Below are 11,589 nucleotides of genomic sequence, written 5' to 3' on the forward strand. Positions count from 1 at the left end.
GCGCGGGGGCGTAAGAGTGGAGCTAGCTGGAGGGAACCGGGAGAACCGGGAGATTGAGCAAGCGGCCGAGGCCTGAGAAGATGCTGAGATTGGGTGGTGAATAGGGGTGTGAATGAGGAGGGGGCCCGGCATAGTGGTTTTTCTTTCCCCGTCCGCATGCCCGTGAATGTCCCCTTCCCCGAGTGCGAAGGGCACCTGCAGCCTCGCCCTGGAGAGCCGGAACAGGTCTGGCTGCCCAGGGAGAGCGGCACTGGAGCCGGCCGGATGTGACCCCACACTGCCTTCTCTCAGACACCTGTCTGGAGGGCGGAGAAGGAGACCTTTAGGGGGTTGTGTGATGGCACACCTGACATGGATGCCTGGACTTCAACTCCTGTTGGGACCTCTTCTCTCTACCTCTGAGGTTCCTAAGGATTTGAGAGATTGCTTTCTTTGTTTCCAACTTAAACGGCGGTGCTTAGTTCGTCTGATTTCATTTGGGTGGAGGGGACACTCGGGTTAGGGTCTTGATCAGCGTGGCTGAATGTATATGGCAGAGTGGTGTTTTGGGAGACAGGAGTATTGCCCCAGAAGATCCACCTCCAGTTCATGATCCTTTGCCAGGCTTTCTAAGACCTGCAGGGGGTGAGGGTGGCCACCCTTTGGGAGAGGGTCTTATGAACTCAAAAGGATTTTTCTGCAGGTGGCTTGTGGTCCGGTTGGCCACCAAGTGGTGTCAGCAGAAGCTGCAGGCGGAACTAAAGATTGGCTCCTTTTTTTGGATTCAGAATGTCAGTCTTAAGTTTCAGCAGCACCAGCAAACAGTGGTGAGTCCTGGGAAACTCCTGGGGAATGTATGTGGGTTGATATAGCTGAATTTCAACTTCTAATTTCCTTTTTAAAAAATCCTGGTGGCTTTCCTAGTTAACCCAGCCTTGCCACCCCTTTGCCAAGATGATTTTAGAGCCTATTTGTGAATACTGGAACTGATGCAAGTTCTTTTAAAAATGCTTTTGAGGCACAGGGTTTCCAGGGCATGTAAAAAAATAGGGAAGTAAAGTACAGAACAAAAATACAGAAGTAACACAGAGACCAAAGATAACGAAGATTACCATTCTAATATAAAAGGGGAAATGGCAAAAATCCATGAGAGAGAAATATTAAAGTCTAACCAATGTCACTGAGAGGAACAAGATATAGTGCTGAGGAGAAAGGCTGGGGGAAATGGAATGGAGAATAGTGGAAGGGCTCTCGTACTTCCTCCTCTTATAACCTTTCTTGTCCTGTCAAACTGCTCTGGGCTTACCTAACAGCCAGTGTACAAAGCCTCCTCTCACACTGTTTTAGGAAATCGATAGCCTGTGGATTTCCAGCAAACTCCTTAGCCATGATCTGCCGTGAGTACTCTATCTCTTCACTCTCCTCTTGGGGAATGTTTTGGGATTGTGGTTTGCATATTGAGATTCATTTACAGAGGCCCCACAGCCCAAGGAGGGAAGCAGGTTCTTGATGGTGTCTCTGGGTTAGCCTGGAAGCTGTTGTTTTGTGAGACAGATATTGATAAGTACTCTGAGACTGTCTTCCATGATTTGAGCTGTTTTTAGGGAGGATGGGAAAATGAGTATGAGGGAGGGGAAAAGACTGGTATGGAAGGGGTTTGGACCTGGTGGCAGTGAGATTTCTCTCCTGTACAGACACTATGTGGCCTTGTGCTTTGGAGAAGTACGTATCAGAACTGACCTACAGAAGGTTTCTAGCCTGTTTGCCCCGTTTTCCCAGAGTACTGGGGCTCACCAAAAGGAGCTGGCCTTCAGCCCATCCTTACTGAAAATCTGCCAGGTGAGGCTACTTTCCCACTTCCATGGACTGAAGTAGGAATGGCTGGTTTTGGAGTTACGGGTGGCTTTTTCTAATGTACTTAAGGCATAATGCTAAGAGGTGCCTCATTATTTTTCCATTGGAAAGGCACGACATTGCCTTGATATTAATTATCACTCATCTTTGCATCTTCCTTCCAGCTGTTCTCCATTCATGTAGATTCTATAAACATCATGGTCCTCAAGGTGGCTACTTCTGAGTCCTTGTGGCATATTCAGATCAGAGAAAGCAGTTTTCTTTTGGATAGTGATGGGAAGAGGTAAGCACAGGGCAGAAGAAGGTTCGGTAACCCTGTTGTTGCCTTATAGTTGTTTCAGGCTGGGTGGATATCAGGGCTTTCTTATCAAGGTGTCAAGTTCTCTCATTCTGTGTAATTTGAGGAGAGAGTAAGATTAAGCACTTCTGCTTGCCTCGTGCCTTCCAGCCAACAAAGCTTGACTGAAGGTAAATGATGAGGAAAGGGGCCAGGTGCTCTTTTTATTTTTCCTTTCCAGGCTGAAGTGTGAGGTGAGCCTAAGTCAGATCAACAGCAAAGTTCTAAAGAGCGGCCAGTTGGTGAGTATGTCACAGTTGTTCAGATGCCTTGTTTTTCTTCTGGGCATAAAATACGAAGGCGCTCAGGGCTTGCACTCTAGATTATGTGCGCTATGGGGTTCCCTCAGGGATGTGTTCCAGACCACAGCATTTTGACCGCAAGCTCCTGACACAGTCATACCTTAGAGGCTTATCTTCCCTGTAGGAGGACACCTGTCTAGCAGAGCTCTCACTTGCCCTAAAGCTGTGTCTCGAGGTGGGCATCAGCAGCGGGCAGCTGAAGGCGATCACGGTGGATGTGTGGACACTCCATGCCGAACTGCATGAGGGCCTCTTTCACAGTCAGCTGCTGCGCCAGGGCACAGGCCTGGCCCCCAAGCCTCTTCCCGGTTCAGGTAAAGTCCCAGTCAGTGAGCTTCTTAGCTTCCCTGTTGGGCATTCTTTTGGAAGTAGAAAAAAAAAGTAGTAGTCTCACCACCCATTTAGGTGTGATTTGTTATTTGCCATGGCCTTTAATCCTGGCCTTTGAGGATAGCTAGAGGAAAGAAGGCATTTGCTCGTGGTACGTGAAAGAACATTTAGTGAGTAATTATCATAAATGAGGCCTGAACTTTGTGTTTTGTACACGTTCCCCTACTAAATCCTCAGCATTTCACAAGTGAGGAAACTAAAGTGCCTAGGAAGATTAGGTAACTTGACTGAGATCACATGGGTAGTCAGTAATAAAAACGGGGTTTGTATTATTTGGCCCAAAAGTCCGTATTCTTTTCATTATAATAACTTGCTCTCCATACTATTTTTAGTTATTTATTTTGACATGTACACACTATTACGTTTATTTGTTTTGTTTTTATCCACACTGGGTCTTTGTTGCTGCATGCCAGCTATCTGGTTGCAGAGAGCTGGGTCTATTCTCTTGTTACAGCGCACAGGCTGCTCATTGCGGTGGCTTTTCTTGTTCTTGAGCACAGGCTCTAGGCACTTGGGCTTCAGTTGTTGTGTCCCACAGGCTTATCAGTTGTGGCTCGCAGGCTCTAGAGTATGGGATCAATAGTTGTGGCGTGAGGCTTAGTTGCTCTGTGGCATGTGGGATCTTCTTGGACCAGGGGTTGAACCTGTGTCCCCTGCATTGGCAGGCAGATTCTTATCCATTGCGCCACCAGGGAAGTCCTCCAGACTGTTTTTTAGACCCTGGAGAAGGAAGTACAGTAGGTGCCTGGATCCCTGGGATCTTGGCCTTATTGCCTAAGTTTGGACGTTTGCCTAGCCTACTTTATGTGGGAACATTTGGCTGAAGAGGGATTGGCATATTGAGAGACTTGAGTGTTAAGAGTTGATGGCTTTTGTATTATTTATTGGTGTTTTCAGAGCTGACAGAAGACTTGGCTGAGCCAACTCTGCCTGGCCTATACCTTCTTCAGCAGCTGCCGGACCAGGTCAAAGTGAAGATGGAGATCACAAGTGTGGTGTTGTCCATGAATAGTCAAAAGAGGTGAGGTCTCTCCTGACACACAAGTGTGGAGAGTGATAAATGGAGCTGTGTGCTGGGGTCTCCATAACCAGCCCAGTAGCTGCACTGAGCTTGTGTGAAGGGGGAAAGGGAGTAAGACTAGCATCCCACGTATTTCTAAGCCAGACTCTGTCTCTGGTCCAGGCACCTGAATTGGACATTGAAGCTGCTGCATTTCCTGTACCACCGTGATGAGGACCAGCTGCCCCTGCGAAGCTTCACGGCGAATTCTGATGTGGCACAGATGAGCACCGAACTCCTTCTGAAAGGTTCATGGGTGGGGTCGGATATTGAGAGAGAATGGGAGGACCAGTCACACACTTCCCCAATGCCTTACTTGGTCTTCTTAACTCAATATCAGTGATGCAGAGGAGGGGGAGTTGGGAATGTACTGAAACTAACGAGTATTGGTGACATTCTTTCATCTCCTCGCCTGCCCCTGACCCTCTCCTAGTCTTTCCTCTCACCCTCTCCGTGTCCTCCTCTCATCTGCCCTTTGCCCTTACAGATGGGTTGTTGCTGTCCCAGAGCCGCCAGCGCATTGTCTGCCTCAACTCCCTCAAGGCTAACGTGCAGGTCTGTTGACCAAGAATCATCCCTTTTTCTGCTCTCCCCATACGTCATTGAGTCGTGAGCATGTAAAATAAAACCTGAACCCGCAGTTCCGGTGTGCTCGTTTCCAGGTGACCACCATTGACCTCTCAGCCTCCCTGGTTCTGAACACTTGTATTATTCATTACCGGCACCAGGAGTTCTCTCACTGGCTACACATGCTAGCGCTGGAAACCCAGGAGTCTAGTTCATCTGTTCTTAAGCAAAGGAAGGACAGGTCAGTGTAATCTTTTTCGGCCACTATCTTATCAGGTGGATTCTTAGATTTTTTGGTCTAGAGTGGCATCTTGTGTTAAATATGTATTTAGTTGTTTGATCTTTTTTAAATCTCAGTTTCAACAGCCCAGTCTTAACAGCAAACATGCTTTATATTTTCTGTTAGATGAGACTCTGGCAGTAGAATGAATGACAGAATTCTTTGGTGCCCAGCACAGTTCCTTATTATATAAAATGAACATTTCTTGAACTGAACTTAGATAATCGATATCTCATCTGCCTTGGATTATAAGGTGCCTGCCATGTCATGAGTGCCCTGTCTGTGTGTGTAGTACTTGCACTGTGTCCCATAGAGGTCAGTGGTTTGTAAGTGATGCTACTTGGTGGTATTAAGTTGAATCATAAGATATACTGATATTCATCATATTTGATATATACTATTTGATACATGAAAATAGCAATTTCATCTGGTTCAACCTCATAAGTCTCTATGGATTATCACTGGGAGTAGGAGGAAGCTGATGAGTTCAATCTTTTTCTAGTTGCATCCTTTCCTAAGAATCACAACAAAACTCACCCTGCCTTTTGAGAGCTTCTGAAATCTGTAACATGATAGGAAGTTGCAGTTCTTTCCTTGTCAGACAATGAAGTCTTGTCCCCGTACAGAGCCTTTCCTCAAATCCTGGCACCTATCATCTTTAGCACCTCCATCTCCAACGTCAATGTTTCCATTCAGTTGGGAGATACACCGCCCTTTGCCTTGGGATTCAATTCCATCTCTCTGGGTAAGGCTCTGCGATGGAAAAGGAACAATTTGTTCATTAGTGGAGCTGGGCCCAGTTGATGGCCACTGTGGCTCCAAAGAAGTCCTCTCTCCCACCTTCTGTGTTTAGATTACCAGCACTTGAGACCACAGAGTATCCATCAGCGGGGCGTCCTAACTGTGGACCACCTCTGCTGGCGGGTGGGCAGTGACTCCCATATTCAGAGAGCACCCCACCCACCCAATATGCATGTTTGGGGTGAGGCGCTTGTCCTGGACTCCTTCACACTACAGGTAGGTGGGGACTTTGGTGAACAGTAGCCTGTAGAGTTTGCTCATCCTGCCACGCTCTAGAGCACTGAGCACCTCTTTTGGCAGCAGATGGTGCACCTGTGCATGACAGAACTGTGTGTTGGCATGCTTCTGATGAAGTCCTGTTGTTTCTTTTCTAGGGTAGCTATAACCAGCCTCTGGGCCTGTCCAGCACTCAGTCAGATACCCTCTTTCTTGACTGTACCATCCGAGGACTGCAGGTGGAGGCATCAGATACCTGTGCTCAGTGTCTGTCTCGGATCTTCTCCTTGATGGGTCCACAGTCTGGGAAGTCAGCTGTCTCTAGGGAATCCTCATTTGGGGAATCTGTGTCGTTACTGTGGAAGGTGGACTTGAAGGTGGAGGACATGAACTTGTTCACCCTTTCTGCCCTGGTTGGTAAGTGGGACAGGAAGTGGGTAGTTTACACAGTATAGGATACAGTATGCTATACTGAAGTGGGTAGTTTGTAACCTAAGCAGATTACGCTGCTGCTCCTCACGTAATAAAATCAGTTATTCGAAAATTTTCTAAGTCAGAGGCAGGAAATGTTAAAAGGTCTTGTGTAACTGTTGGGCTTCTTGATATTTCTTAAGAGCTTACAGAGAGCAAAGTGTATAAGAAAAAACAGCTTTGATATCTGATCAGGAGAAGGAGATGCAGTTAGTTTTCTGTTTCTTTGTGTATTTAGTTCTAGAGAGAAACTGATGTATCTCTGGGGAATTGGTGGGAGTTTGGGTACTTCTTTGGCCCTGCCAGCTGTAGTTAGGTTAAAATGGGAAAGGAAAAACTTCCCTAAAACATGAGGAATTAGGTTAGGAAAGTGTGGGGATTAAGGATAACCAGAGTGAAGGGAATAAGGAAGGAAGGAGAGTGAGGACTGACGTTGGCGTTTGAGAGCCAAGCACCAACCCTGACATGGTTTCTGGATGTTAGGTGCTTCTGAGATCCGGCTGGACACACTGACTGTCCTGGGAAGTGCTGAGACCTCCACTGTGGGTGTTCAAGGACTTGTGCTTGCGCTGGTGAAGTCAGTCACAGAGAAGATGCAGCCCTGTTGTAAGGCTCCTGACATCCCCACTCCAGTGCTCAGCTTCTCCATGCTCTCCATCACCTATCACAGCAGCATCCGCTCTCTAGAGGTAATGTTTCTATGGCAAGGTGGGGTCAGATTGGTTTTTCCCTGGCTTAGAGCATTTTCCAGTCTTGAGTCACGTTGTGAAACTCACCTGTGAGAAACGTAACGCCTAGTGGTTGGTCTTTTTTCCTGGCTTGTGTTGTACATTTTTATCTTTTAATATGGAACTTAAAATACATATAAAACCAGAGAGTATATGAACTTTCATGCAACCATACCTGGCCTCAATAATTACCAACTTAGGACCAACCTCATTTAGTTAAACTCTGAGCAGTCGTGCCTGCCTTCTACTATGGGATTATTTTGAAGCAGATATCAGACATATAATTTCAACTGTAAAGATTTCAGTGCATATATCTGATATATGGATATATATATAAATAAAGGGCTCTTAAAGGTCATGCCTGGTGGCATTTTACTGAAGCACTCAGCTCATCAACGGGCTGGAAGAGATCTGAAGATGGAGGCACTGGAAAGTTTTGAGAGGCTTCCCAGTACCTTTCTTCTCAGGGTATCATTTCAGTTGGACATGGGGTCCTCTTGGGAGGAGAGTGAGATATTTCCCTGTTCATCGGACTTCAACTTCCTTTGGAAACTGAAGAGTTTCTTTTACGGAGATTGGAACTCAGAGGAATTTTTTGGTCTTGGAATTTAAATTTTCTCTGTCTGCTTAACTATGGACAATTGACTTTGTTTTTCAGGCTAACAGAGTTCCTCTAATCCCTTCTTTGAGGCATACTTTCCCATAAGTCAGTTGCTATATGAACTTGTGACCAGTACTTTTTAAGAATTAAGTCAAGGTACAATCAGCGCATGAAACATTTTCCAGTTGATTCTTGCAGTAGTTATTATACAGAAGGTGGTTGTTGTGGAAAGGTAAATCATGAGCAGAAACATAAAAGCCAAATGACTTATCGAGTACATCTGTACACTGGATATTCTCTGGTAGATACCAGAGAATTAAATGGTTTCTACTCTCAGACAATTTAGAATCCGGTTGAGGAGAACTTAAAAAAAGAGTAAGTGCTTGTAAGTGTAAGTAGGAACTGTTAGCTCAGCATACTAGTGCAAAGAGGAGCAAAGCAAGGGGGTAATTAATGTGGTTGCTCAGGAAAGACTTCTGAGTAGAGAGAGTTCTTGTGCGTGTATATAATAGTTTCTGCATCTCTCATGTTCTACGATGTGGTAATCGATCAATCCTTTCCTCTTGTTCTGTAAAGGTTCAGTGTGGCTCAGGGCTGACCTTACTCTGGAGCCCCCCAGATCACATGTACTTGTACCAGCATGTGCTGGCCACCCTGCAGTGCCGAGACCTACTAAGAACCACTCTTTTCCCTGAGACTGTTCCCCTTGTTGAGCTAGAGACTGCAGCGACCCCCTCTGAGCCAGAAGGCTGTCCCCCAGAGTCCTCCCCGCCAAAGCGGCTGCTAAACCTGACGCTGGAGGTGAGCACAGCCAAGCTGACAGCTTTTGTAGCTGAGGACAAGTTCATTACCCTGGCTGCCGAGAGTGTGTCCCTGAGCCGGCACGGGGGTTCACTGCAGGCTTACTGCCCAGAGCTGGCTGCGGGCTTCGATGGCAACAGCATCTTCAGCTTCAAGGAGGTGGAGGTGCAGCTGCTCCCCGAGCTGGAGGAAATGATCCTTCACCGGAACCCCTTCCCTGGGCTGCAGACGCTCCGGAACCGCGTGTGGCTCCTCTCCCTGGGTTCAGTCTCCGTGGAGTTTCCTTATCAGTATGATTTCTCTCGGACTCTGGACGAGGCCGTGGGAGTTCAGAAGTGGCTGAAGGGCCTGCATGGAGGGTCTCGCTCTCAGGCTTCTCCCAGCTCTGCCCCGCTCCCACCTGATATACTCCTGAAGGTCCAGCACTTCTCATGGGTTTTCCTGGATGACATTTTTGAGGTGAAACTTCGTGATAACTACGAGCTGATGAAGGATGAAAGTAAGGAGAGTGCCAAAAGGCTGCAGTTGCTGGATGCCAAAGTGGCCGCCCTGCGGAAGCAGCACGGGGAGTTACTGCCTGCCCGCAAAATCGAGGAGCTGTATGCCTCTTTGGAACATAAAAACATCGAAATCTACATCCAGCGCTCCCGTCGTCTCTATGGCAACACGCCCATGCGCCGGGCACTGCTCACTTGGAGCCTGGCAGGGCTAGAACTGGTGGCTCTGGCAGATGCCTCCTTCCACGGTCCTGAGCGTGTGCTAGAGCAGGTTCGAGAGCTTGATCCAGGCAGCCCTTTCCCTGCTGAGGGAATAGATCTTGTCATTCAGTGGTGTAGGATGCTCAAGTGCAGCGTCAAGACATTTCTGGGTAAGTAACACTTCTTTGTTTGCAGAGCCCAGGGTTTGCCCTTGGAGCTCCAGGGAGCTCTTTGAGCAATTACAGAGGAGCTCAGTTATATTGGGAAATGCGGCTGTTTTGGGCGTGGGTGGAGTGGGATGGGTGGACTCCTCTTCCTTTTCCCTGTTCCTGAATTTCACCCTGAAACTGCTTGGCTGAACACAGGGGCACAGCTAACACAGTCATCTTCAGGGTTGGTGTGGCTCTTGGATCTCAGTGTTATCCCCCTCACTCTCTGTTCAAGGTCTCCGTGCCCTTTTTTTGGCTTTGCTGCCAACTGCCAGCTCTTATTCTCTCAGTTGACTTTGTGAAATAGATGTAAAAATAGTGGCAGGGGGAAGCAGGGCCTGCGAGTGCTCAGTTTCCTGGGTAGCCACTGTGTGTCCTCCCTGTGTTGACAGTGCGGATAAGAGACTATCCCCGGTACTTGTTTGAGATCCGTGACTGGCGGCTGATGGGTCGACTGGTGGGCACTGAGCAGAGCGGTCAGCCCTGCTCTCGGCGGCGCCAGATCCTGCCGCTGGGGCTTCCTTGGGGCAATGTGGCCATCGAGAGGAACATGCCTCCACTCAAGTTCTATCACGATTTCCACTGTGAGTAGGGGAGGGCAGATGATTTGACTGAGATGGTGGTGATGGCTGGGGTGGGAGATGAGCTGAGGCCCTTCTGGAGTAAAGGCCAAAGAGAGGGGTGAAAGTGTATAACAGGCTGCGTCCTGTGCTCCTCTGCCCCAGCGGAAATCTTCCAGTACACCGTGGTATGGGGCCCGTGCTGGGATCCAGCATGGACACTGATTGGCCAGTGTGTGGACCTCTTGACCAAGCCCTCAGCTGACCCCAGTCCACCCCTGCCCTGGTGGGACAAGAGCCGTCTTCTGTTCCACGGGGACTGGCACATGGACATTGAACAGGCCAACCTGCACCAGCTGGCCACTGAGGTGAGGGGTCCAGAGGAACTGTTTTCTTCTGAGGATGGTAGGGCTGGGGCTTGTACAGCATATGGGGGAAGAGAGAAAAGCACTGATTTGGGAGGAGGAGGTGATAACGCTTAGTTATATCTCACCAAGTTTTTGGGGTGGTTACAGGATCCATACAACACAACTGAAAATATGCACTGGGAATGGAACCACCTGTCTTTTCACTGGAAACCCGGTCAGTTTGTGTTCAAGGGTGACTTGGATATCAACGTGAGAACAGCCTCTAAGTGAGTGAAGTAACGGATGGAGCCTCAGACGGTGTGTGGGACTCAGGGTTGGGGGAGATGGGGAGAGCCGAGGGGCCGCTGGTGACCAGGGCTGTGTTGTGAGCCAGGTATGACGACTGCTGCTTCCTTCACCTGCCTGACCTCTGCATGACCCTGGACCTGCAGTGGCTGTGTCACGGGAACCCCCACGATCACCATGGTGTCACTTTGCGGGCCCCAGAGTTCCTGCCTGAGGTGCCCTTGGGCCAGTTCCATGACTCCTACCGGGCCTTTCGCTCTGAGAACCTCAATCTCTCCATCAAGATGGATCTGACTCGGCACAGTGGAAGTGAGGCTTGGGTCTGGGGCAATGGGGAGAAAGGGCTTGGGAGGATGAGCTTAGACACTGAGGACTTCAGCTTGACCCTCTGGAGAGGGGATCAGAAAAGAGCAAGGGAGCTTTGGGGTTAGGATCCTTTTTGGAAGAGGGTTGGTAGAAGTAGAGTTCTTGGGTCTTTGAAAGGAGAGAGTGTGAGGCTTGAGTGCCATTGGGGTTGTTAAACCTCTGAAATCTGAAGCTTGGGGGCCTTCCTGGTGGTGCAGTGGTTGTCAATCTGCCTTCCAATGCAGGGAACATGGGTTTGATCTGTAACTAGGGAACTAAGATCCCATATGCCGGGGCAGTGAAGCCCCTGTGCTGCTGAAGGCCCAGCACAGCCAAAATGAAAAAAAGAAAGAAAGTACCGGGAGCTATTGCTTCAGCAGTGTGTGGTGTGCTCAGTCGTGTCCAGCTCTTTGCCACCCCAAGGACTACAGCCTGCCTGGCTCCTCTGTCCATGGAATTTCCCAGGCAAGAATACTGGGGTGGGTTCCCATTTCCTTCTCCAGGGGCTCTTCTCGACGCAGGGATTGAACCCACATCTCGAGTTAACTGCATCGGCAGTCAGGTTCTTTACTACTAGTGCCACCTGGGAAGCCCTTCAACAAGTGAATTTTAAAAAAAAAGCAAAACCCTGAAGCTAGGAAAAGATTTAGCTTCATCTGCATTTTTTTTTTTTTAATTTAATTTATTTGGCTGTGCCAGGTCTAAGTTGGCACGCAGAATCCTCATTATGGCCTGTG

General features: G+C 48.5%; 1 protein-coding gene across 1 annotated transcript in view; it reads left to right on the top strand.

The window, feature by feature from the left end:
• KIAA0100 (KIAA0100 ortholog) overlaps positions 1 to 11,589 on the top strand; it is a 30,363-nt gene that overhangs the window by 3,077 nt on the left and 15,697 nt on the right. Inside the window, exons 3-21 of the mRNA XM_010861689.1 lie at positions 683 to 806; positions 1,327 to 1,376; positions 1,674 to 1,818; positions 1,998 to 2,116; positions 2,352 to 2,412; positions 2,597 to 2,786; positions 3,760 to 3,883; positions 4,046 to 4,170; positions 4,410 to 4,477; positions 4,585 to 4,730; positions 5,396 to 5,514; positions 5,623 to 5,786; positions 5,945 to 6,203; positions 6,741 to 6,946; positions 8,163 to 9,255; positions 9,687 to 9,878; positions 10,020 to 10,222; positions 10,370 to 10,488; positions 10,596 to 10,816. Of these exons, the coding sequence (XP_010859991.1) occupies positions 683 to 806; positions 1,327 to 1,376; positions 1,674 to 1,818; positions 1,998 to 2,116; positions 2,352 to 2,412; positions 2,597 to 2,786; positions 3,760 to 3,883; positions 4,046 to 4,170; positions 4,410 to 4,477; positions 4,585 to 4,730; positions 5,396 to 5,514; positions 5,623 to 5,786; positions 5,945 to 6,203; positions 6,741 to 6,946; positions 8,163 to 9,255; positions 9,687 to 9,878; positions 10,020 to 10,222; positions 10,370 to 10,488; positions 10,596 to 10,816 (3,728 nt within the window). The remainder of the gene's footprint in view (positions 1 to 682; positions 807 to 1,326; positions 1,377 to 1,673; positions 1,819 to 1,997; positions 2,117 to 2,351; positions 2,413 to 2,596; positions 2,787 to 3,759; positions 3,884 to 4,045; positions 4,171 to 4,409; positions 4,478 to 4,584; positions 4,731 to 5,395; positions 5,515 to 5,622; positions 5,787 to 5,944; positions 6,204 to 6,740; positions 6,947 to 8,162; positions 9,256 to 9,686; positions 9,879 to 10,019; positions 10,223 to 10,369; positions 10,489 to 10,595; positions 10,817 to 11,589) is intronic.

The sequence above is a fragment of the Bison bison genome, unplaced genomic scaffold (assembly GCF_000754665.1).
Source record: "Bison bison bison isolate TAMUID 2011002044 unplaced genomic scaffold, Bison_UMD1.0 scf7180017864472, whole genome shotgun sequence".
NCBI classification, from domain to species: domain Eukaryota; kingdom Metazoa; phylum Chordata; class Mammalia; order Artiodactyla; family Bovidae; genus Bison; species Bison bison.